This window comes from Podarcis filfolensis (assembly GCF_964270895.1).
Source record: "Podarcis filfolensis genome assembly, chromosome: 4".
Taxonomy (NCBI): Eukaryota; Metazoa; Chordata; class Lepidosauria; order Squamata; family Lacertidae; genus Podarcis; species Podarcis filfolensis.
In genome coordinates, this window is record NC_139607.1 from 84,623,929 (window position 1) to 84,649,925 (window position 25,997).

At 40.2% G+C, this 25,997-nt stretch overlaps 1 protein-coding gene across 1 annotated transcript in view; it reads right to left on the bottom strand.

Moving 5' to 3' along the window:
- DYNC2H1 (dynein cytoplasmic 2 heavy chain 1) overlaps positions 1-25,997 on the bottom strand; it is a 144,528-nt gene that overhangs the window by 69,220 nt on the left and 49,311 nt on the right. Inside the window, exons 45-65 of the mRNA XM_083608904.1 lie at positions 21,307-21,451; positions 20,580-20,682; positions 19,426-19,593; positions 19,184-19,314; positions 17,094-17,342; positions 16,162-16,270; positions 15,295-15,408; positions 14,804-14,946; positions 13,743-13,821; positions 11,531-11,685; positions 11,065-11,202; positions 9,648-9,761; positions 8,196-8,356; positions 7,103-7,226; positions 6,388-6,509; positions 5,199-5,285; positions 4,539-4,665; positions 3,203-3,344; positions 2,569-2,678; positions 1,822-1,920; positions 1,090-1,213 (exon numbers count right to left, since the gene is read on the bottom strand). Of these exons, the coding sequence (XP_083465030.1) occupies positions 1,090-1,213; positions 1,822-1,920; positions 2,569-2,678; positions 3,203-3,344; positions 4,539-4,665; positions 5,199-5,285; positions 6,388-6,509; positions 7,103-7,226; positions 8,196-8,356; positions 9,648-9,761; positions 11,065-11,202; positions 11,531-11,685; positions 13,743-13,821; positions 14,804-14,946; positions 15,295-15,408; positions 16,162-16,270; positions 17,094-17,342; positions 19,184-19,314; positions 19,426-19,593; positions 20,580-20,682; positions 21,307-21,451 (2,744 nt within the window). The remainder of the gene's footprint in view (positions 1-1,089; positions 1,214-1,821; positions 1,921-2,568; positions 2,679-3,202; positions 3,345-4,538; positions 4,666-5,198; positions 5,286-6,387; positions 6,510-7,102; positions 7,227-8,195; positions 8,357-9,647; positions 9,762-11,064; positions 11,203-11,530; positions 11,686-13,742; positions 13,822-14,803; positions 14,947-15,294; positions 15,409-16,161; positions 16,271-17,093; positions 17,343-19,183; positions 19,315-19,425; positions 19,594-20,579; positions 20,683-21,306; positions 21,452-25,997) is intronic.

Consider the following 25,997-nt stretch of genomic DNA (forward strand, 5'->3'; position numbering starts at 1 on the left):
GCTCCACTGTATTCACAAGAAAGTAAAGTATGCAAGAAAATGGGAAATGACCCATTCACTATCGACACCTTCTTGCTGTATATCTAGTGGCTGCCTAGTATAACACAGTAGGCTGGACAATCAACCTGTAACCAATTCCCATTACTAATCTACCCAATACGAACCAAAGTATGGTGTACTGATAGACACCATAGTATAAGGCACTATATGTCTTATAATGGAGTACATCTGTGATATGCTATTGGTAACCTACCACCATATCCTGAACCAGATGCAAAACAGCACAAGTAGTCTTTGTGTACACTGACACAAGAAGATCCTGCTTCCTTTCTTGAAAGTCTTCCTGGAACTGACTGGCAATCCAATTATAACAAAAAATAGCAAATAACAATAATCTTAAACTCTGCTTAATTTGACCAACTGAACAAACATGGAATGAATCAGACCCAGGGTGAGTCCTTACTGTGCTAACTGTGGACCAAAGATGGTCTTAATGAAGTGTCACTTAAGGATAATTGTGCAATTAAGAAAAAATGTCCAGGTGTGAAGAGGTCAGTGTGAACCTCTGTATAATCTATCAGCTGGCAGATTGTTTCAGGTGAAGGACGTGCGCTGATTTTACTTATTTACCACATAAATTTCACCTGCTTGTTGTAAAAATGTTGAATCCCAAATAGGATTTGTGTATGCACCAATTCATTGTAACGTATAAATCATATTTTTATAACAAGCTGTGAAACATCATCAGTGCATGATTATCAAATGCAAAATAATAAAGAACCCATACTCCATAGCTACACTTGCACTCATGAAAAAGTGTCCATCTGCAAAGAAAACAGAGAGGAATTCTGCATGGCTGAATTGTTCCTATTTCCTTAGTTAAAATGCCCATACCTGGGAGAATGAGAAGCCTGGCGAGAAATTTTAGTGATGATATAATTTTTTAAAAATATCTAGGATTTTAAAAAAAAATCCATGCAAACAGCACAGCTACTTTTAAACTGATTTGTCCATTTATCTGACTGAGAAGCGGGGGGGGGGAGGGGGGAGAGTATTGTATTCCTGCCACAATTAAAGTTGGAAATTTACCTTGCGCAACAAGGTCCTTTCTGAGCAATGGATAAAGCACAGGTTCTACTCCATCCATTTCTTGTATAATGAGAGTTTTCCCAAATCGCACAGCCAGCTCAAGAGCGTTAATGAAGTTGGCATCCTGCACAAATAAAATTTTACCACCATTGTTCGATCTACTTCAATATTAACATATTAAGTCGATGATAGGAAAAATAAATGCCTCATCAAGACATTTTCAGATCCAGTCAAGATGTAAACAAAATACAGTGAGACCATTTTTATCAAGGCTGTATTAAAAGATATAGTCCCTGTTTGGAAGCATTGCCAAACTATGGGCTCTTGTGCTACACATCTCCTCTGCTAGTAACAGAAAAATGTGGTACAGTACTTTGACTGAGCAGCACCTCTGTCACATGCAACATTAGCCACAAGGTGGAGGGGAAGGTGAGCACTGGCCCTCTAAACAGCAGAAGAAGACATTTGGAGCGATATGAATCCCTCTGTCATTTAAATGCCTTTGAACCCAATGAAGAAGAATTGAAATTGGGTTGCTACAACTCCCACCCCCAAATTGGGAATAAAACACTGCAGATGTAGACAATACTTTTTCAGATCAGGTATTTTGCATAAGCAGGCTCATCTTTTCAGGATCAGTGGAGGGAAAAATTATAATTTAAAAAAGGTATAAGAGAATAAGGGGATCTCTTTTCCAATATTAAAGAACCATCTAAAAGATTCAAATAGGACCTGTTGGTTGACGATTTCCAAGCGTGATTCTTTCAAATGAGTTTTCAGCCATTCAGTAGCTCTGGAAGAGGGGTCTATCAAAAATGGGCAAACTTTACTCTGTTAAAAAAAAAAAGAAGGGGGGAGAAATGTGTTTCAATCATGTTTCTGTTTGAAAGAAACTACACAACTATATAATTTGTATTAAAACACCCTATTAACAATCCTAAAAAGGAAGTAATGAAAAGCTGAAAATGTTTGCATTGGGTACAGCAATCATAGTATATAAAGAAAAAAAGGTATCACAGGAAGGGGGAGGGAAACATAGGAAATAAAATTCCATGTGTAAAGCATTCTGAATTTAACATTGTAGCATCCTTCTTAGATATTCAACTATTACCAGGATTTCAAATGCAGGGAAAGAAATTTTAAATGCTTAATAGTTCACTTGGGGAGACACTGTTTTATTTACTTATTATTTATTAAATTTATATCCCACCCTTCCTCACAAAGGAGCCCAAGATTTCCTAGATAATCTAATACAGTATTCATGGGATCATGGGTCCACTCCACAGACAACATTGAGTAGAGGCAGAAAATGATCTAAAAGACTGAGGAGAAAAAGTGACAGACAACCTCATTCTTCACTTGCACCCCCTAGACAGCCAGGTTGTAGCCTTCCCCACTGCACACACTATCTCAGTACGAGAGTACTATCATGCTACACAGGCAGTGCCTCCAAAAGAATAAAAAAGCAATACAATTTACCTGTAAAATCACAAGGGCATTTTCTATTGACAGATCGTCCGAGGGCAACCCTTCACTTTTCCAGATCAATTGCTCACTCTCTGTGCTCAGGAATCGCATAAGATCAAATTCTAACAAAACAGAAGACGCTTCTTTTAATTCCATTAAATTTGCTAGAACATTTTATGTCTGTATGGCTTCTCACCATTTGAATGAGCATCTAGGGCATATTAAATTGTGGTTACCTCCCCATCTGTGTGTGTTATTTCATTAAGGGACCTCATAAATAAAATAAATAAATGGATCACTGAGAGCTGGTTGGAGGGACAACCCCTTATACAGAACGCATAACTTGCTTTCATTGGATTGTAAAGCACAATTCGCACACCAAAGTCAAAACAGGTTATCTGTTTCTAAGCAGAGAGTAGATGATATTATTTTGTTCAAGTTCTATTTGAAGAGGTTTCAGGAGTCCCTCCCCCCCTTCCCTTGATGTAGAGAGGTTCCCTATGACTATGTTTGAGTAAAGGAGTTACAACTCTGGCTTCCCAGGACAACACTAATGACTAATCAATGTTCAATAGCCCATAATTATACCTTATAATTCTGATTAATATTTTATTTATTTTCATATCAAAGATATAGCAATACCTACTTTCCAGATTAGCTGATTTTGTCCATGAATCCAAACTTGCTTTTCTTTGATCTTCAGGCGCAGCAGAAAGATAAGTAATGAATGCAGCAGACAGTTGAGCCCTCATTGGCAGTGTACTCAACTCATCTGCTATCTCTGAAACCTGAAAATAGATTTCCAACACGATATTGTATTTCTTTGTGTACTTAAGTGATTTTTTTTTACATCAGTGGAGCAGTCTTATTAAATAATAATATGGCCACACTAGTAACATAGTCAGCCTTGAATAATTTTCAGGGTCACAAGACAGACAACATGTAGAAATGCATACTGGACCCATTGCACATCTCGTCCACTCCACCTTCACATGCAACGATTTCAGCTTAAATGCCTGTGAAAATACTGCAGGCAAGTATAGGCTTGGCATAGTTTCTTCACTATCATGTGCTAAAGCTTTTATAGAAGGAAATTTTTGTGTGTTATCTAGTGAATCTCCACTGAGCACCAGTGAGCAGAGAACATCACTGGGGATTGGGAAAAGCATGGTAGATAACTGTGTGAGCTGAATCTTGTGTTAGACAAGTTCCAAGTAATTGTAAAATGAGAGAACTGTGCTACCAAAACCTTTGAAAATAGCCCCAAAACTGAGGTAAAGTGCTACCATTGGATACTGTAGATGAAGTGGAGGTCCTTTCAAAGTCAGTTCAGGACCTTTAAAAGGTTTTTAATACTTAAGGCAATCAAACCTAGCATAGAGATGGGCCACAGCCTGTAGTGTCACAACAGAAGACAATAAATACATTGTTCATGTTGCCTGCTATTGAAGGCACCTATTGCCTTCACTAGAAGAGGGGTGTGTGAAATGAAGCTATGCTTATTCAACAGTAAGGAACCCCAGATTAATTGCTAAGAAACCAAAATCAGAAGAACTAAAACTGAAAGTAAGAGGTGAACGCCAAGCAATATGCAACAGTAAAATAATTCCACACAATTACTCCACTGTAGAACGTCATACCATACAGAATAAAAATAAAAATAATAAAAAATTGTCCAGTAGCACCTTATAGACCAAGTAAGTTTGTTATGGTATAAGCTTTCCTGTGCATGCGCACTTCTTCAGATACACACGAAAAGCATGCACACGAAAGCTTATACCAGAACAAACTTACTTGGTCTATAAGGTGCCACTGGAGAATTTTTTATTATTTTTATTTTTATTTTGACTGCATCAGACCAACACGGCTATCTACCTGAATCTAGAATACTGTACAGAAATATTTAAGCTTTCTGAAAATAAAACACTGACTTAAGTTTGAAGAAGAAAAGGCATATTTTTATTGAAGCTTTAGCAACCAACCTGTGAGTTCCATCTTTTATGCTCCCTATCAAGTTGTTTGATCAATATTTCTGCAGCTTTCACTGTCTCTTGTGCTTTAGCAACTTCTGCTTCAAGCTTAGCAGCCTCACTTGTTCTGGCCTGGAACCTGTGGACCAACTGAACTGTTAAGACTTAAGGAACAAAAGAATGCGTTTTGACATAAAGCCTTTTTTAAGTTCAAAAGGAAAGCAATGGTCACTTTTTGTAAAACATTTCAAGGCAATTTAACAATGAAAAAACATCAACAAGAACGTACATAATAATAATTTAAGTCCAATACAGATACGGACAGGTGGAGAAATTTCCACTTAAAAAGCCTATTGGAAAACAAAAGTCTTCAGCAGGTCTGAAAAGATAAAAGATAGGACTTGTCTGGTATGTAACAGCAGAAATTTGAAAGAGTAGGTATCCCTACACTAAAGGCCTGATTGCTACATCTTCTGGAGGAATCCTGATGGAATTGTGCCTGCTGGAGGCCCTCTTCTATAGATTGTTCGTTTACTTGAGATATATATTTGGTGAGATTATTTTTTAGGTATTCTTGTCCCACTCTGTACACAAGTACCAATAGATGGGACATAATTAAAAGTTCTAATCAGTTAATTAAAATTGTAAAGTGTTTGGATGAAAAATACATACCTATCTCTTAATTCTGCAACCCTTTCACCAACAGAATTAACCAAATCTTCTAGCTTCTTTTTTCTGTCTTCTGTTTTCCTTAGATTACTGAAATATATTAAGAATAATAATTGAGATCCTTACCAATCAACACACACACACATGTAGGCAACTTTCAAAGATGGATGTTTCCAATGTTTGGGATCTGTAGCATATGGATTTAACCCTGCTGTGTGGGAATCTCTTGGGCTGCAGATGGGATATGCCACATAGACAAAACGTAAGCAAAAAAGGAACCCTCAAGTCCTGGTTTTCTCCACCTGCATCAATCTCTACCTCGGTGGCAATACCAGGCCTGAGAGATCTCAACATGGCAGCAAACCCCCTCAGTGAAGCTGACAGGTGGTTGGCCAGAAAGATGCAGGCAAAGAAGGTGAGACCAAGGCCATGGCAGGACTAGTCTCCCAAATTAAGAAAGAATTACCATAAGACCGGGCAAAGGCTTTAGGTCACAGCGGTTCTCAACCTGTGGGTCCCCAGATGTTGTTGGACTACAACTCCCATCATCCCTGAGCTCTGGCCTTGCTAGCTAGGGGTGATGGGAGTTGTAGTTCAACAACATCAATGAGAAAGGCTGCTTTAGGGGAAGACATCTCCCAACCAACTAGCCTCCAATCCACTTCTTCTCCTTCCCCCTCCTCCTTTCTTATCTAGGGATCTCAAACCATGCCAGATCACAATAGATCTAATGGGCCCATGACACTATGCAAGCTTACTTGAAAGTAAGTCTCAGAATGACACTTGCAGTATGCACAGAATTGCAGCCTTGGCCTAATGAGATACCTATTATATCTAATTGGATTAATATGTTAACAAAATATTTTCCTAGTGCCAACAACTGTTGGTATAGACCAAGAGTAGACAACAACCAGTGCAAAAAGCATGTTTAATTCCAAACTATATTTCATAGGGATGCTGAATTTATTTTTCACACTTGAGTCAAACTCTTCTTCCATCAGATTAGTCCCATGCTTCAAATGTAAAACTAAACTAAACCATGCCTTGATCCCAGGTTAACGCAGCAGGAGGAGCAAGGAAAGAAAACTGTGGCCATGGTCTTCACTTCAGGAACCCAAACATTGGTTTCAAATTACTTTCATATTACTGTCGAGGAATTAAAAGCAACTGTAAAAAAATGTGCATTACTTACGCTTCAAGGCCTGCCTGTTCAGTTTCCAGAGGTTGAATTCGTTCCAGGACATAAGAATATTGAACATTGGCTTTAACCCATGCAGCTAAGGGTGCTGCTGCAGTACTGGCCCTTTTAGCATTCTGAAATATTGGAACATACTCATATTATCGTGAGAAGGCATGCATCCATTTTAACTGTTTAAATACACTTCTATACTGTAAATATAATGCTACCATCCCCACACATAAAATAAGCAATACAGAATCACTGGAAATTATATCCTGCATTAAACCAGTAACATGATTAACTTACAAAGCAGCACTGTCATTTCAATGTATAAAAATAAATAAGTTTTTCCCCCTTTCCCACCATTTCTGTAATGTTGGATGATGAGTGATTCCAAAATGTAATTCATTTAATCAGTATTTATTATTTCATTTTATAGTTCTTTTTTACTAGCTCTTTATTCTGCCTTCCAATGTACTAAACCACAAAAATGTTTACAGCTTCAAACTGTGTTACAATATATTTAAAAATAAAATGAAAATTGAGTAGTCAAGCATAACACTACAGAATAATTTTATGTGTGTCTTCTGTGAAGTAACTGTTGCTTAGTTCAATGGAATTTAGTCTCAAGGAAGTGTGTATAGGATTGCAATTTGAAGCAGAAGCAGCAAACAACCAGTTGCAAAAGCACACTGTCATAAAATTGTTAAGTACACAAAGAAATTACCTTTGGATCAAAAGATCCCTTATTTTTAGCTAGAAGTTCTTCCACACTCTCACGGATTTCCTTTGGAATATTTCGAGCATCAAAGGTTGCAATATCTTCCCTCACGCCTCTTTTGGCAAGAAAACTGCAATATATATTAAATGACTGAATACAAAGGCAGAAATGGGCACTTCAAAACAGGTATCGCTATGGTCTTTCTTTGGTATTCAGAACAAAATACATAATCCTTGGAAAAGGTATACAACCAAGTTGTTTTTCTTAACGATATTTTTCCCCCGCCCCTGGATTTTATTCCTAGGAGAGGTAGGCAAGCAAGCAAGGTGCATAGCTGTCAACTTTTCCCTTTTCTTGCGAAGACTCCTATTCGGAATAAGGGAATTTCCCTTTTTAAAAAGGGAAACGTTGACAGCTATGGCAAGGTGTCAGAGCAGCAGCAGACAGCATGATGGCAGTTGCCTGGTCTCCCAATATCTAATCACTGCTGCTTCCTGGGGGGAGAGGGGGCAGGGAGGTAAGTGCGGTGCAAATGCACCAGCAGGGCCAGTCTAGCACTCCTGCCAATGTGTTTGCATTGGACTGACTTCCCCAACCCCTCTGTCCCCATAAGCAGCAGCAACTCAGCTGCTGGGAAGTCAGCTAAATGCCACCACCCTACAACACCATCCACTAAGGCATCAGATTCTGCTTGATCTGGACTATTCCCAATCCTGATGACTTGGGTTTCAATATTTTTATTGTGATTTTATTAACGTGTATTCGTTGATGTCACTTGTAAGCAACCTTGGAAGGATTTCTGTCCTGAGAGGCAGACTATATACAGTGGTACCTCAGGTTAAGTACTTAATTCATTCCGGAGGTCCGTACTTAACCTGAAACTGTTCTTAACCTGAAGCACCACTTTAGCTAATGGGGCCTCCCGCTGCTGCCGCGCCGCCGGAGCACGATTTCTGTTCTCATCCTGAAGCAAAGTACTTAACCCGAGGTACTATTTCTGGGTTAGCAGAGTCTGTAACCTGAAGCGTCTGTAACCTGAAGCGTCTGTAACCCGAGGTACCACTGTATAATGAAATAAATAAATAAAATCTTCAATTACCTCTTCATGCTCACCCATGATGTATCAAAGATGCCCATCAAGCGTAAGACACCCTCTAGTATATCTCTAATTATGTCCGGTGGCATACGCAGGGAGCGGATTTCTGACAAAGATTCTGGTTTGATATTTCCAACGGCTAGCTTAGCTTCATTAACCAGTGGCTAAAACAAGAAAAATGGGGAAATTACCAAAGTTGATTAGTTTTAACAAAACTTTAACTTCACCTTTTTAATTGCAGCTATAATGTCTCAATAATCTCAAAGCTTAATTAAAAGCAGGTGGCAATAAGTGGGAAATATTAATTAAGGTCTTATGGTCACTGTTTATCAAAAATGGATGAGAGGGGATTGGGCAGGGGGTGCAATAATAAGCAATACAGTGGTACCTCGGGTTAAGTACTTAATTTGCTCCGGAGGTCCATTCTTAACCTGAAACTGTTCTTAACCTGAGGTACCACTTTAGCTAATGGGGCCTCCCACTGCCGCCGCGCCGCCAGAGCACGATTTCTGTTCTCATCCTGAAGCAAAGTTCTTAACCCGAGGTACTATTTCTGGGTTAGCGGAGTCTGTAACCTGAAGTGTATGTAACCTGAGGTACCCTCCTGTCCAATTTTCCCACTGTGACCACTAACAAACCTTTCCACATTCTGCTATGCTCCCAACCCCACCCCTTGGTCCCTTGCTTATTAAGTGTGTTCTTTCCGTTCCTCATTTCACTGCCACAAACAAGAAAAAAGTTTCTTCACTCCTTGTCGGTCGTGAAGCTGTTGGTTCATGCTGGGGCCAGAATTTGCATAGTTCCACAATATAGCTGAAGGGCCATAAAACGTACCAAAAAGGAAAAGAACCAGACAGGGACCAGAACACTAGAAAATGAGGAGGCTGCTAAGAGAAAGCAAAGAGGAAGAAGAAAAGATAATGGAAAGGAGAAGTAAGGAGTCAATGAGGAGCCACAGCTTCCAGGCAGAGAACTGAGAGCATGTCACATGACAGCAGAGACCCCCTCAAAAAGTGATGAGAAGCAACATGATACTAGCCTGAGAGAGGCTTCTTACCCCAATACTCATCTCTTCCTAACTTCTTGCCCCTCCAATCACTCCAAGTCTTGCTGCTCTGACAGAAAGAAAATAATCCTACTCCCATTAATTTAATGGCCTATCCAGCCATGCCATGGAGATTATCTCCACAGGGACCAAAGTTAGCTTTAAGAAGCTAACATGAAAATAAATTGAGATGCTCACATCCTTTTGTTTTTACTCTAGCCAACATTCAAAGCCATTATGCACTCAAGCATGTCTTTTTCAGTACTTGTCCCCTTAAAATATACATAACTCATTCTTGATTGCACATCAAGAAAATAATGGAGCACAAATAAAAGCTCCATGAAGCTCCATTATGTTCTTTGTGTTTTATAAACCAGGATCTAAAGCCAATAAAGTTCCATTGTTATTACCTGAACCTCTCTCAGTTCATCCTCAATTATCGTTTTTCTTTCTTCGATTTTTACAACTTCTTGCGCTATTTTTTGTTTTATTTTCTCCATTTCTGATTTCTGTTCACTTGCATCCTATAAGAAAATAGGTATTATCCACAGGAGCTATCCACAGGTCCCCCCCCCCCCATTTCTTGGATTTGAATACTGCACTGCAACATGAGGACTTTTACCCTTTATGGTGATTTTGTACTAGTGCACAGATCACTCTGGTGCATTGATGCAAAGGCTCACAGGATCAGATTAAAACCCTGCTTCCCCTCGCCTTAAGACTCAACCCAGCCCTTATTATAGCACAGCAGCAGTCACCCACAGTTAGGTTGTGCGCGCGCGCGCGCTCTCTCTCTCTCTCTCTATATATAAATATATATACTGATTGATTGATTGAATGATTGACTGATTGATTGAATTTATATACCGCCCTATACCTGGAGGTCTCCGGGCAGTTCACAGAATGAAATCAAAATATAAAACCTCCTATATTTCAAGATAACAGATCTAATATTGAGAAGTCCTACAGCCCTAAGAACAATTTTATATTAGACCCAACATGTTAAATCTTGCAATGTTGACAATGGCAAGAAATTTTGCCAATGTTTTTCTCTGCCAATGGTAGCTTCTGCAGAAATCTCTTACCAGTTTCTGCTTCATGCTATTCTCTTCCTACCACCTTATATTTATTTTTATTTATTTCAAGATATCCATGCAGACTTTTTGACAGTAGTGGACATCGAGGTAGAACGACTTCTCAACAACTTACAGGAAGGAAGAGAGCAGGCAGGCAGGTCATTGCAGTGCATACACATCTGTGAAACCAGTCTGGCGCTCTTGCCAGTGTGTTTGCACCCTCTCCATCCTTTCCCTTCCTGATAAGAGCAGTAGCTCATCTGTCTGGAGGTTAAGTGAGCAATGTCACCCCAGCACATGTCCACTGCTGTTTTTAGAAGGAAAGCACTCTCAGTGCAGCTTCCATTAAACACTTGTCAAATATACAAGAAAATTAAACCAGCAGTTAAAACACTGCAAAAAGCAGCAGAGTACTCTTATGAAATTAAAGGGAGTAATTTACAATCAACATGTTTAAAACCAGCAATATAAGCCTTTAAAAAATTCAAAACAGCACCATCATTAAAAGCAGCTCGGAATAAATGGGTTTTCAAGGCTCATTTAAAAGCCAGCACTGAAGGGGCTGCTCCCCTCTCTCCAGAGAATTCACCTTTCTTTACTAACTGCACTCTTTTTCTCCACCTTTCTATGCCTTGTTGATTACTTCATTTAATCTTTTTCTGAGCATGTTTACCAGCATGCTATCAACTGGACAGTCTCCATTCTCAACCTTCCTGTAATGCATCTGCAACTTTATGTTTATACACATTACCTGCATAGAAACAGTAATTTCTTGGAGCGCAGCATCAGCTTCACCTTGCTTCATTTTCAGCAATATACTTTGTTCTTCAGCTTTCCTGTTCAATTCATCAACAAGAGCTTTTGCTTCGTTCAGTTTAGCTACTCCAGCCTAATTGACAAGTGGAGAGTGAAGAAATGTCATTTAGATAGTAAGAAATATACAGAAACAATACCTCCTTATTTGGACAAAAAAATCTAAGACAAACACATTGTTTTGGAAAGATAATGTAAATCCTTTTTAACTATCTTCTATTTATTTTTTCTGTATTTTGCATTTTTTTTTCTTTTTTCCCCCCATGTATTTTTTGTACTTTTGTACTCTTTCTTTTTCTTTTTTTTTACTCTGTAACTTTTTTCTTTTTGTAAAACTTTAATAAATATCTTTTTTTAAAAAAGGAAAGATAATGTAAATCCCAAGTCACCTATGTCTTATATACCTGCAAATGGCTTTGCCTTTTTATCAGTTCTGCTCTTTTGCCATTATGGATGGCACGATACATATGAAGGAAAGTCAAGTATCTTCTGGGCGTAGCTCCATATGGTTTACATGAGTCATGGATCATCAAAAATGACTTCAGGAACTCAGAATCACCTATGAAACATGTTTAGAAAATCAGCATTTATATGTAGGCAAGAAGAAGAGGAGTTTGGATTTGATATCCCGCTTTATCACTACCCGAAGGAGTCTCAAAGCGGCTAACATTCTCCTTTCCCTTCCTCCCCCACAACAAACACTCTGTGAGGTGAGTGGGGCTGAGAGACTTCAGAGAAGTGTGACTGGCCCAAGGTCACCCAGCAGCTGCAGGTGGAGGAGCGGAGACGCGAACCCGGTTCCCCAGATTACGTGACTACCGCTCTTAACCACTACACCACACTGGCAAAGAATATACAAACACAACTATAACAAAAAAACAAATGATTTGAAGCATGGCAGAAAAGGAACTGTTGTTCTCATCTAAAAGGTGTTTCTCCTTCAATGATTTGAAGCTCTCAAGCGGGAATGAGTTCCACCTGGTGCTCAAAGGCAGAACACACAGTAGTTTTGAGGAAGTAGGTGGCTCTCCTCTCCCCTCAGGAACCAGTTCCCTTCAAGTCAAGTTACAGACAAATAAGACAACAATGCCTTTTATTTCTTTCAAAATGTCTGTGTTTAACCTGAAAAGCCTGAGGGGTATGGGGTGGTAATGCAGCCAACAGCTTGACAAGGCAAGAAAGAAAAACTTGGGCAATACTCCTCCAAAGAACCTTGAGGGGACTCAAATAGCCTGGGTTGAGTGAGGTATATTACATCCTCTGTGTCATCAGAGCTGTTCCTCCATGTGCCTCTCATCTGCCAATCAATTGAGGAGAGTAATCCCACCCCCCAGTAGGCCCAGGCTTCTTTTCAACAAGCTGCTGTATAGTGTACAACATGAGCAACCTCAGCCCTGCCTGAGACCTATATGGCAATGGACACTGATTGCAAACAAATGTTAGTACAGTCGTACCTTGATTGACAAACGCCTTAGCAGTCAAACGTTTTGGCTCCTGAATGCCGCAAACCCAGGAGTGAGTGTTCCGGTTTGAGAAGGTTCTTTTGGAAGCCAAACATCCGGTAGGGCTTCCAATTGGCTGCAGGAAGCTCCTGCAGCCAATCGGAAGCCACACCTTGGAAGTCGAAAAGACTTCTGGAACCGATTCCATTCGGCTTCCAAGGTACGACCGTATCCGATTGCTGGTATAATTTGGAACAATGGGTGAAATTGCAGTAAGTGCTTGGACCAGGTCTTGAGCAGCCTATGCCCCATCTGGATTCTGTTTAGATAAAGACCCAGCTGCAAGTGGGTGGCTAGAAACAGTGCAAAGCCAAAGGGCCTACAAACCGACTTGTCTATCGTCCATTTCTCTAACAAAAGTTTGTACATGCAGGGGGAGGGAGTTATAGAGCCAAGGCTGCATTCAGCAGCACTTGGCATGAATGTGAGGTATTTGTTCAGTTGAAGGTATCAGTGGAAAGTTACAGGTTTCTTCTTCTTTGATGATCACTCGTAGCCGAGTAAGTTTGTCTTCCATTAACACTGTCTTAATAGTAAGTCTGTAAGTGACTGTGGTGGCCAATTCTGGATCCACATCACCTTCCACGGTGTAAGTGGGGATGATTAATGTTGATTAACTTCAGTTGGTCAACTCTGAGTAGGGTGTAGCTGAATAGACTCATAGGATCTACTCTGGACAAAGGCAGGAAACAAACTGAAACACAACAGAGCTACTTCTTCAAACTATCTGTGTTTCTTGCCTTCAGACACTAGGTTGAACTAGATTCCACTTGAGGATCTTCATCATCCACGGGAGAAGAAAATGTCATCCCAGGCATTTTCTTTTAAAAGTATTAGAGTAAATTTAAAGCTGCTAGTTTTAGTTTCTAGTATTACCCGTTTTGACTAGAATCGTGTTTATTATGTATCTTCTGCATATACATTATCTCTGCAGGTCACTTTTCCTACTGAAATTCTACCCAAGGTTGATAAAATCAAATTATATCGTTGGTCTACTAATTTTGTATACAATGGATCATAATTTAATGTCTAAATGTCTTCAGTATTTCTTGTTACTTACACAACAATTTTGAAAGTAACTCTAACTGCTTAATGGAATAAGCAAATATCTCACCAGAATTCTTCTTTCTGCGTTCCTTTGGTGTTTTAGTTTTTTCTTTTTCATCTGATTCAATAAACAACATTTCAGGTATCTAAAACATGAAGATAAAAACAAATAGTATCACTGGATATTTTTATTGCAAGTAGACATTTATCAAGGAAATATCATTGCATGGGTTCCACAAATTCCAAGCTTAAGAAAGAATTCTGGGTGCTCCTAGAGTGGTTAGTTCTGAGAAAATGGAGCTGAGCACAAGGAAAAGGCTTCTTAACGCCCTCCCACCAGATGTCAAAGAGAACAACAACTACCAGACTTTTAGAAGACATCTGAAGGCAGCCCTGTTTAGGGAAGCTTTTAATATTTGATGTATTACAGTATTTTAATATTTTTTTGGAAGCTGCCCAGAGTGGCTGGGGAAGCCCAGCCAGATGGGTGGGGTATAAATAAATTATTATTATTATTATTATTATTATTATTATTATTAGGCTTGGACACTTAGAGTAATCTCGAGGTTACACTGCTTCCACACCTTAGAAGCAGGTGCAGAGATGAAAATGCAGGTGTAAGTACAGTGGGGTAAGTACCTCTGGTTACGTACTTAATTCGTTCCGGAGGTCCATTCTTAACCTGAAACTGTTCTTAACCTGAAGCACCACTTTAGCTAATGGGGCCTCCCACTGCTGCCGCTGCACCGCTGCAGGATTTTTGTTCTCATCCTGAAGCAAAGTTCTTAACCTGAAGCACTATTTCTGGGTTAGCAGAGTCTGTAATCTGAAGCCTATGTAACCCGAGGTACCATTGTAGGTGTAAGCACCTACTTTTGGGTAAAAGGATGATGAGTGAAACCAGTCTAGAACCATTTAAGATGAAGTAAAGGCTACACCTACATAGAATAGTAGTCCTCTTGCTCATTCCCTGGATAGCCTGTCATTCACAATAACTGCTATCCCTCTATTTCAGTAATTAAATAAAACTGAGTAACTCTGAATATATGAATACAGAAGCAACAGAAATGAATCCTAGAGGGCATTAAATACACTGAATGGAACTTCAGTATTTCTCTCTGTGCTTACCTTTTTCATACTGTTTTCAGACCAACTCTCCATCCAGAGGACCTGACATTTCTTATGAAGGGCAGGATTACTTTCGCAATTTATTGTGAAGTTCAGATTAGTAGAATCCATAATCAACACAACATGAAGGTTCTGTTGAATTCCTAAAATGTAAACAGTGTATTTGTAAATCATAAACGTTGTGTTTAACACTTTACCTAACATTTTTATATGATATTAGGGGCTGTACGCCTGCTTGCTTCTTTTACATCACAACCACAAGCTGGAGACAAACAAGTTTTGGAACCCACCTCCAGGCTACTGGATTCTGTTTTGAAAAAGTATCCAGTAGGACAGCAATTATTATGTGTTTATATAACCTAATGCATATCAAATTTTAGTAATAGATTTTTTTTATCATATATACTTGTAAAATTGCCATGTTTCTCCCCAGATTCCTTTGTAATGACTCACATACATACACAAATACATACATACTGTGATTCACTTACTGTAAGTGAAATAGTTAAAAACTGGTCCTGTAAATCCATCTTGTGATGCTTGATCTTTCAGAGGAGACAGGAGTGGCTCTAATTCTTCTATTGTGTACAAGCCAGGAACCTCACCTATTTCAGGAACAGGTTTTTATAAATCTCTAAAATTACTAAAATCATTTTCAGCATTCCATTTTGTGAACAATTAAATAAATGTTTTATAACTTCTTTACTTGAAAATATTTTAATTCGAACATAAAACCAGATAAAGGAAAATACAATAATCTTACATTTTTCTCCTTTTTTAGCTGAAATTTTAAAAATTTGTACAGGAAAAGCCAATACTCTTCCATATCACTATAAAATAAACAATTAATTTACTATTTCCTTCAGAAATCCTAACTAGCCTTTTGCTTTAGGATGCAGGCTCCTTAATCCTTCTCTTATGTAATCCACGATGATGCCAGGAAATGTCCAATTGGCCATGGTTTCCCAGCCACAGTTACCAGAAAACTATGGCAACCAGCTTCTGGAACAAGCCAAAATCTTAAATCATAGTTCAAAGTTGTTTGAGATTCTAGCTAGTTCTTAACTTAAGAGTAACCACAGTCCATATTGCTTTAGGCAACAATACAAACAACAGTTAACCCACAATGGAAGCACAAGCTTCCAAAAAACGTGAGGAGGAAGAAGAGAACACAACTGGGGCTGGGGGGGATCACATACTGTAGATCAATTATTGTAATACTGAACTATTGGCAAGTGATATGTTTGAAGGCCATTGTACTTTACAAGACACAACCAGAATTCAGTGCCTATTGAAATTTGCAGCCGCCATCACATCAGGCCCTATTGTAGGCCACTGACCTCTTATTGTAATCTCACCTGACGATAGTAAGCTGTTGATCATCTCAAGAAATGTAGATTGGACAAACTGATAGTCCTCAAGCAACAACACAACATGTTGAGCTTCAATTCCTGCAAGCTGCATCACCTGGAAAAATGGAATAGATTGTTTATGGGAAGATATATCAACCTGCCAAATCAATAGAATTGAAACATCACTAATAAATTATCTGAAATATTGAAACTAAAGTTCTCAAAATAAGACCTGTTTCACACTTCAACCTAGGATTACATAGTATCTATATTTTCATGGTATGAACAAATGCAGCAAGCCACATAATATTTCAACACATAAGCTATAAGCATATGATTTGAGGCTAAATGCAGTGAGAAGTGCCTGGCCTCAACTATTTTACTGCAGTTTTGGGTTTATTTAGTGTGTTTAACATCACAAATCACCAAAGGTTTATTTGACAAGTTATAAAATATTTCAAAATATTTTAAAGAAAAAATAAGTTTATGATGTGAAGTTATTGAGACAGTTGATATATTTCTAATGATACTGTCCTCCTCATAGTCAGATATACACCTCAAAATAGAACAGACAAGATTCAGGAAAGAAAGAAACAAAACACAAAAGTTTGGGAGGGGGAGATAACACTTTTAAAAGGTGAATGGTATTACTCCAGAAATCTTGTCCAAACTAAGGCAGCTAATGGATAAACAAAAGAAACTGAAAATCCCTGAATTTCTATTCATTTATAAAGACCACTTTAAAATAATTTAAGAGGGTATATATAGCACCATCCAGTTCAGCTTGGCACATATAAATAGCACACAGCATAATGTTTCAACTCCTATAGACAACAGATTGTCCAATATGGAATCTTTCAATAGTGATCTTCCTTTATTTAAGTTTTTTGAGAAGCAAGCTTGAATAACATACAATATATATATATATAGTAACTTACATGTTTCAAATCATTTTTGAACTGCTTCATTTCATAGCCTCTGGAAATTTTGGGTGTAATGAGAACAGCTCCATGCATGTGACTAACCAATGAAGTAACAGTTCGACGGCCCACTCCACTTTGGCCTGCTAACAGAAGTGACCCACCAGGAAAACTCAGTACTCTGTCGATTCTAGATACATAATCAAGGACTTCTGGGAACAGCAAAATTTCTATTTCGTGGTTGTCACGCCCATAGTGAATAATGCCCTAAAGAGAAAGAAGTAATAAGTAAACAAATGCAAATACAACCATTAAATATAATTATATGCAACAGCAGAGACATAATACTGGTTTGTTCCTATGTGGCTTACTGATTCTTGAGATATACTAGCCAAAACGGAGAATTATAAAAATCCACTTTTATTCTAGAGGATAAAGGTAAAGGGAGCCCTGACCGTTAGGTCCAGTCAGGGACGACTTTGGGGTTGTGGCGCTCATCTCACTTTACTGGCTGAGGGAGCCGGTGTACAGCTTCCGAGTCATGTGGCCAGCATGACTAAGCCGCTTTCTGGTGAACCAGAGCAGAGCACGGATATGCCATTTACCTTCCTGCTGGAGCGGTACCTATTTATCTACTTGCCCTTTGACGTGCTTTCGAACTGCTAGGTTGGTAGGAGCAGGGACTGAGCAACAGGAGCTCCCCCCTTCGCGGGAATTCGAAATGCCGACCTTCTGATCGGCAAGCCCTAGGCTCTGTGGTTTAACCCACAGCGCCACCCGCGTCCCTATTCTAGAGGATAGAATTGCTTAATTCATTCTTCATAGGCTTCTCACCTCAATTTGTATTGAGGGAAAAATGTGTGTATAGCTGGAAAGTTTGGGTGAGTTATAAAATCTGGTGGCCTGCTGTGAAATTATCTTGCCAGCTATACAAATGGCATCTATGTTGTTATTATAATACCAAAGTCGTGTCTAGATCTTCCTGATTAGGAATAGAAGAACAGGTGATTCATTGATTCACGCATGTTCATCACACAATAAGCAGCAAGTAGATATGAAACCGCTATCACAGATGAAACATCACCATTAGTAGTACGTTACATCACCTCAAATGGGACCATTAGTCTTATCTGAAAGGTGCTTTTGAGTGGGCATTTGGACACCACCAAGTAGGTTGTGTTCCTCCAGTTTCTTAAAGGCAGGGGAAGATTCACACTCTTCAGGAAGCTTTTGGTCAACCCTCTCTTGGCTAAGTGTATAAGACACCTAATACTATGGTATATTATTCACATACAGCAGGAGACAGTAATTTACCACACTAAGTTTGGGCCGCGCCAAGGGCATTGTGACAGGCACGGCACGGGACTTCAGCTGGATTGGTGGGCCTGCTGGGCCCGCCCCTGGCGCCCGGCTTGGCACTGCTGATGGTGGCACACTTGGCGGCCATGCTGGAGCAGCTGGAGGGTGAGCTGCGCACTGCCTGCCCGGTGCTCCGGGTGCACGGTCTGTCCGCCAACCTGGCCTCGGACGACGGGCCGCAGTGCGTGGTGCACGCAACCTGGGAGCTCTGCGGGGACGGGCCGATGGAGCGGCTGCTGCTTGTCAACAAAGCCAGTGAGCAGGCAGTGGCGAGATGCGCTCCTGAGCGTGTGCAGAGTACGTTCCTCCTCCAGGTCCGGAGGCAGCTGCGGAACTGGCTTTCAGGGTATTTATATTTTTCAAAATATAGTCCGATCCCCCACAAGGTCTGAGGGACAGTGGACCAGCCCCCTGATGAAAAGTTTGCTGACCTCTGGGTTAAGAGCTTGGAAACTTGATCCTATGCATATTTACACAGAAGTCCTACAAGTAAGTTTATGAGGGACAACCTTAGCTGTATAAGATGCTGCCTTTAGCAACTGTTTATAGAATAAGCAGCACTGTGTGTTTTTACAGCAGTTGGGGGACTCTTCAGAGCAAATTTTGGGGTAGTGAGAGTGCTACAAAAAGGAAGAGAGAAGGGGAAGTCGCATTGAGTGAGGGAAAGTCTGTCTGTACAAGTTAATATTCAGTCCCATATGAATTTCTGAAATACATATATATAAATATATTGATCTGTTTTGATATACCTTTTTAATGACATCTTTTAGGTCTGCTGAGTTAAGTTTGCCAAGTGGCCTTCCATGGGATGGCAATGTTTGCCCTGGGGCCATAGTGGTTCCTAGTTCATGACGAGCTCCCCATGTTACATAGAAACTATCTGCGAAAATATAATGAACGTGGGGTCATATTATATTTTATATAAATTTTATTTCAATGCAATAAATATTGGAAACATGAAAACAAAACCAACCATTTTATTTTATTTTACCTGCCATGTTGTCCAAAATATCTGAACCCCAATCTCCTTGAAAAACTTTCATCAAAATATTATCAAATACATGAAGTTCCTTGGATCCAACAATTTTGTCACGAAAGAGACGGCGGGCTTCATAAGCAACAATTTCCAAAACAGTATCTACCGTGTGTGTTGATGCCCCTATGAAGTATAAATTAATAATATACATTATAGAGTTCAACCTTTGAAATTCTGTATTTCAACAGAAAGTCAAAATTAACGCAGCAATATAGGTTACATACCAGAAGGAGACCATCAAGAAGCAAAGGGGGAAATAAAAATCAAGAATGAAAATGAAGGCTTCAAAACTATTCTGATTTCAAAAGTACATGGTAAAACCAGGCTCTTCATAAGCATTAAATAAAAACAATACAATGGCACTTAGTAGGAATTTTCATTTAGGTCATTGGCAGGATAGCTGTCTAAGAATAGTCAGTCCTCATCTTAGCAGCAAGTAAGACAGCAAAATGGTGTGGCAAATACAAGATGTATGCTACATCATAGTATTCATACTGTCTCTTTTTCATAATGTGAGGTAAGACTTCAGTAGATAGGTCTCTGACTTGCAACTGAAATAAAATAATACCTATCTATCTGTCTCTCCATCTATAAAATAAAAGCTTTGCCTTTTGCTTATTTAAACTGATATATCAATTTTTCTGCCAGGGCTAATTGCCACAGCTCGCTGTACCAAGAATTCAATGTCGAAAGTTCTGCAGTTTTTCATATTTTGGTTATCACCCAGCAATAAATGAACAAAGTAAATATTATTAGTTCCTTAGATATTAATTTCTCATTTTGCTCCTCTCAAATGGTTAAAAGAGCTACTTCTGGCGTGGCATATATGTTTGATGTCTAATGTTTGCCATTTCTGCAAATGGCAGGTTCCAAAACATGGATACAATGGGACATGGCCACCACATATGCATATGTCACCATACTAACCACAATGTTTACAACCTTTTATACTGTTTGCATTTATTATCTTTGACAGACATACTGACAATAGTATTGAACCTGAAGCAGCATATGCATCAGAACAGTCTGCAGAGATTAAGAAGCAGCTTGGCAACTTCAACTCCAGCAAAAACTTAACTAGGTGCTTAGTCATAGTCAGAGTTACTCACCTCCTGTTAAATCATATCTGAACAATCCTAGAACCCACTGAGTAAGAATGCATGGTGTGAATAGGTAGTGGCTATGGTCATCTACTGTGAATTTTGCTCGAATCTGGAAATATAAATGATGTCAAAACTACCTCTTTTACTACAAGACTACCACTTGTTTTCAACAATATATTTTCGTAATTTCCTACAATTTTTCTACAAAATATATGTATATACATTTACATGCCTAGAAGCACAATCGTGCACAAGTTTACTTCCTACAAAATTCAACAGGACTTGCTCTCAAGTAAGTGTGCACAGGACTATAGAATTGTTTGATTAGTGAATAGCAAAATAACGGTATTCATGATATAACTCTTAATCTCAGGGACGAGGGTTTGAGCCCCACATTGCAGGGAGTTGGCCTAAATAACCCTCATAGTCGCTTCCAACTCTATGATTCTATGAATCTTGCTTCCACTGGGGCATTTCAAATATTCACCATTATAAATATGACTACAAAGTTTAAAATCAAGAAAACTTGGATACAGGTGAATCTGGTATACATACAGAAACAGTTTGTAAAGCACAGAGGAAACACAGAATGGGAGACACAATTGAATAGATTCATTTGCGCCACTAGGTATTTTGCTATTTCACCAGGATGTAGAAACTCTAATACAGGAGACATAAATTCTACACCAAAGTTTATACTGTTTCATTAGAATCCAGATTAAATAATTTGTACCTGCTCATATACTTGAACCATAGATCCTGCCAACTGATGGATTTTCGCCAAAGATCCCCAAGCAGGATGATTCTTTAGGTTCTTGTGTAGAACAGGTTCTAAATATGCACTATAAATTGTTTGCAGCTGATCTCTTTCTGGATAACTAGAAATTGGAATTATAAGTATCAAACTTTCACAGTTATTTTAAATTACTTTGTATTGTTTACTTAGACCTATAACCATCAGTATGAGCCGAACAGACCAAAAATGAAATGCAGTTTGGCTTCTTTGAAGATATTCATCCAAAAGATTGTGCCAGTAACTGGTTAAAAATGTTAATTTATAAGATCATTACATACAGTGACCATTTTGCACAAAGGTTCTGTTCCTGGACCCCGTGTACATCGGTGGAGTGCGTATAAGCCCGCCCAGCCCCCGTTATGCCCTCTTCCGGGACCAAAAGGACCTGTATGTCTGAAGTCTCACATCAGTTGGATAGGCACAAAATGGTTGCTGCCTGTACTATTTTTTATCCAGTAACCAAAAGATGAGTCAGAACCAGACTGCATTAGCTATGCTTTCAATTACATTAATGCAGGACTACCTTAATATGGAAGGGACGCGGGTGGCGCTGTGGGTTAAACCACAGAGCCTAGGGCTTGCTGATCAGAAGGTCGGCGGTTCGAATCCCCGCAACGGGTTGAGCTCCCATTGCTCGGTCCCTGCTCCTGCCAACCTAGCAGTTCGAAAGCATGTCAAAGTGCAAGTAGATAAATAGGTACCGCTCTGGCGGGAAGATAAACGGCATTTCCATGCGCTGCTCTGGTTCGCCAGAAGTGGCTTAGTCATCCTGGCCACATGACCCAGAAGCTGCACACCGGCTCCCTCGGCCAGTAAAGCGAGATGAGCGCCTCAACCCCAGAGTCGTCCACGACTGGACCTAATGGTCAGGGGTCCCTTTACCTTAATATGGATGATATCCAAGTTTAAGATCATATGACTTTAAGATAATGGGGAGGGTTCTACATGTTTGCACCCAAACATTCTTAGAATCTCCCTTCAGACTTTCCATGCTGAGAGGGAAGGTCTGAAATTGAGCCAGCAGAGGCTTGCATGTGCAACACCGCCTGCTCCCTTCTTTAAAGAGTGGACATGTTATATGTTCACTAAAGAGAATGTATAAATAAAATAAATGTATAATTAAATAAAATAAATAAAAATTCTATTCTCCATAAGTGTCAGACTTCGGGGAATTCTCTCCCTCCCCCAGTGGCTGCAAGGAGCAGAGAAAAACAAAGAGTTCTTACTAATGAGTTTATTCATCCATCACGGCAAGAGACAAAGCTTGCAGGGCAGCAGCTGAAGAAAAAGGGTTTTCTTGTGTGTGTTTCTTGTGGCTGATTAGCTGCTCTCCCTGTGCAAAGGTCAGAGGGGGCAGGGTTTCTGTTGAGGCAGGTGATTAGCTGTGGGAGGAGCGCACAGTTTGATCTATCTTTTAGATTTAGGGGAGCTAGTCTCAAACGTTTGTTGGGGGAGACCTAGGTTTTTTTGGGGGGGATTTATTTGTCCTGTCTTCACGCTTTTTATGGTGGAGGACCGCTGTAGTCACCCCCAACGACACGTTCTCAAGATGGAGGGTGAGGGAACAGCTGCAGTCACCTGCGGTTCCTGCGCAATGTTTGCCATCTTGCCAAAGGTTGCAGGCAGCTTTACCTGCAGCAATTGCATGTTGATTGCCCTCTTAAAAGACAAAGTCCAGCAACTGGAGGAACGTGTAGCTACGCTCCAAAGAATTAGAGAGCTGGAGCTCTTCTTGGAAGCAACAGAGCACACCGTCTCCACCAAGGAGACAGGGGACTCCCCTGAGAAGGAGGCTAGTTCACCAACACAGGAGCCAGATATATGGAGAAACGTGACTCAAAGAAGTAGGAGGCCCAGGGTTTGCTCTGACTGTTTAGAAATACACAATCGCTTTGAGGTCCTCTCCCCTAGCATGGAAGACGAAGAGCAGACTCCATTTGAGGATCTCTCCCTCATTACAGACGATCAGGTATATGAAGACGAGCAGCAAAGTCAGCCCTCAGGGAATGTGCAGGCGACCTTGGAACAGACAGCTCACGGAAGAACCCCGACCAGACCTAGGAGGAGGCGTGTAGTGGTGATAGGGGATTCCCTACTGAGGGGAACAGAAGCAGTGATCTGTGGGCCTGACAAGATGTCTCAGGAAGTGTGCTGTCTCCCCGGGGCTAAGATCCAAGATGTAACTGAATGACTGCAAGGAATCATAAAACCCACTGACAAATACCCCTTCCTCTTGGTTCATGTGGGAACCAATGACACTGCAAGCAATAGCCTCCAGAAGATCAAAAGAGATTACGAGGCTCTGGGCAGGAAATTGAAGCAATTAAATGCACAAATTGTCATCTCATCTGTCCTCCCAGTTGAACGACGTGGCCCAGGGAGAGAGGGAAAAATAGTGGAAGTGAACAACTGGCTTCGCAAATGATGTAAACAGGAATGGTTTGGATTCTTAGATCACGGACTGCAGTTTCTTGAAGATGGACTTCTGGCAAGCGATGGGCTGTACCTCACAACGGTTGGGAGGAATGTTTTTGCAAAAAATCTCAGAAACCTCATCAGGAGGGCTTTAAACTGACTAATGTGGGGGAGGGAGACAGTGCTCCTGAAGGTAGGAGTCTATCAATTGATGAAGATGATCATCCAAATGTCATAGACTGAATGGAGCAAACAGCACGCAGACCTAGTGGTGGGAGGAAAAAATCCTTAAATAAGAGACACGGGGGAATGATTAATGGACTTCAATGTCTGTACACTAATGCGCAAAGCATGGGAAATAAACAAGATGAGCTTGAGCTCTTGGTACAGCAAACTAAATATGACATAATAGGCATCACTGAAACCTGGTGGGATAAGTCCCACGATTGGAATGTAATAATGGAGGGATACAATCTATTTCAGAGAAGCAGACCAGACAAGAAAGGAGGAGGAGTGGCGTTATATGTCAGGGATGTGTATACCTGTGAGAGATCCAAGATTTAGAACCTCAAAGCCAAAGTGAGAGCATTTGGGTCAAAATTAAGGGAGAGAAGAATAACAGTGACCTCACTGTGGGAGTTTACCAAAGGTCCCCAAGCCAAACGGAGGACATAGATGATGCCTTCCTGGAACAGATGGCCAAGCATGCAAAAGGAAGGGAGATAGTAGTAATGGGGGACTTCAATTACCCGGATATTTGTTGGATGTCAAACTCAGCCAAGAGCATAAGGTCAAACAGATTCCTCACTGGCCTTGCAGACAACTTCATTGTCCAGAAAGTGGGAGAAGCAACAAGAGGAACAGTCATTTTAGATCTGGTCCTAACCAATGTTGATGACCTGATTAGTGGGGTAGAAGTGGAAGGATCATTAGGCGCGAGTGATCATGCTCTTCTGAAGTTTACTATACAACGGAAAGGAGCAGCCAAGCATACTAGGACTCAATTTCTTGACTTTGAGAAAGCCGACTTCATAAAACTTAGGGAAGTGCTGGGTGAGTTCCCATGGACAGTAATACTAAAAGGAAAGGGAGTTCATGATGGCTGGGAGTTTGTTAAGAGGGAGATAGTAAAAGCACAACTTCAGGCAATACCAATGAGACGGAAACATGGAAGGTGCCTAAAGAAGCCAGGGTGGCTATCTAAAGAACTTTTAATTGAGTTAAGATTTAAAAAGGATGTGTACAAAAAATGGAAAAGGGGGGAAACCACCAAAGAGGAATTCAAACAAATAGCCAGCACGTGTAGACACAAAGTCAGAAAAGCTAAAGCACAGAATGAACTCAGGCTTGCTAGAGAGGTTAAAAGCAACAAAAAAGGCTTTTATGGGTATGTTCGTAGCAAAAGGAAGAACAAAGAAACAGTGGGGTCACTCAGAGGAGAAGATGGTGAAATGCAAACAGGGGACACAGAAAGGGCTGAACTCCTCAATGCCTTCTTTGCCTCAGTCTTCTCCGATAAAGAAAACAATGCCCGACCTGAAGAATTTGGAGCAAATGATTCAGCAGAGGAAACACAGCCCAGAATAACTAAGGAGATAGTACAAGAATACTTGGCTAGTCTAGATGTATTCAAGTCTCCAGGGCCAGATGAACTGCATCCAAGAGTATTAAAAGAACTGGCAGATGTGATCTCAGAACCACTGGCAGTCATCTTTGAGAATTCCTGGAGAACAGGCGAAGTCCCGGCAAACTGGAGGAGGGCAAATGTTGTCCCTATTTTCAAAAAGGGAAAAAGAGAGGACCCAAATAATTACCGCCCAGTCAGTCTGACATCAATACCAGGGAAGATTCTGGAGCAGATCATTAAGCAAACAGTCTGTGAGCACCTAGAAAGGAATGCTGTGATCACCAATAGTCAGCATGGATTTCTGAAAAATAAGTCATGTCAGACGAACCTGATCTCGTTTTTTGACAGAATTACAAGCCTGGTAGATGAAGGGAACGCAGTGGATGTAGCTTACCTTGATTTTAGCAAGGCATTTGACAAGGTGCCCCATGATATTCTTGTAAAGAAGCTGGTAAAATGTGGTCTTGACTATGCTACCACTCAGTGGATTTGTAACTGGCTGACTGACCGAACCCAAAGGGTGCTCATCAATGGTTCCTCTTCATCCTGGAGAAGAGTGACTAGTGGGGTGCCACAGGGTTCTGTC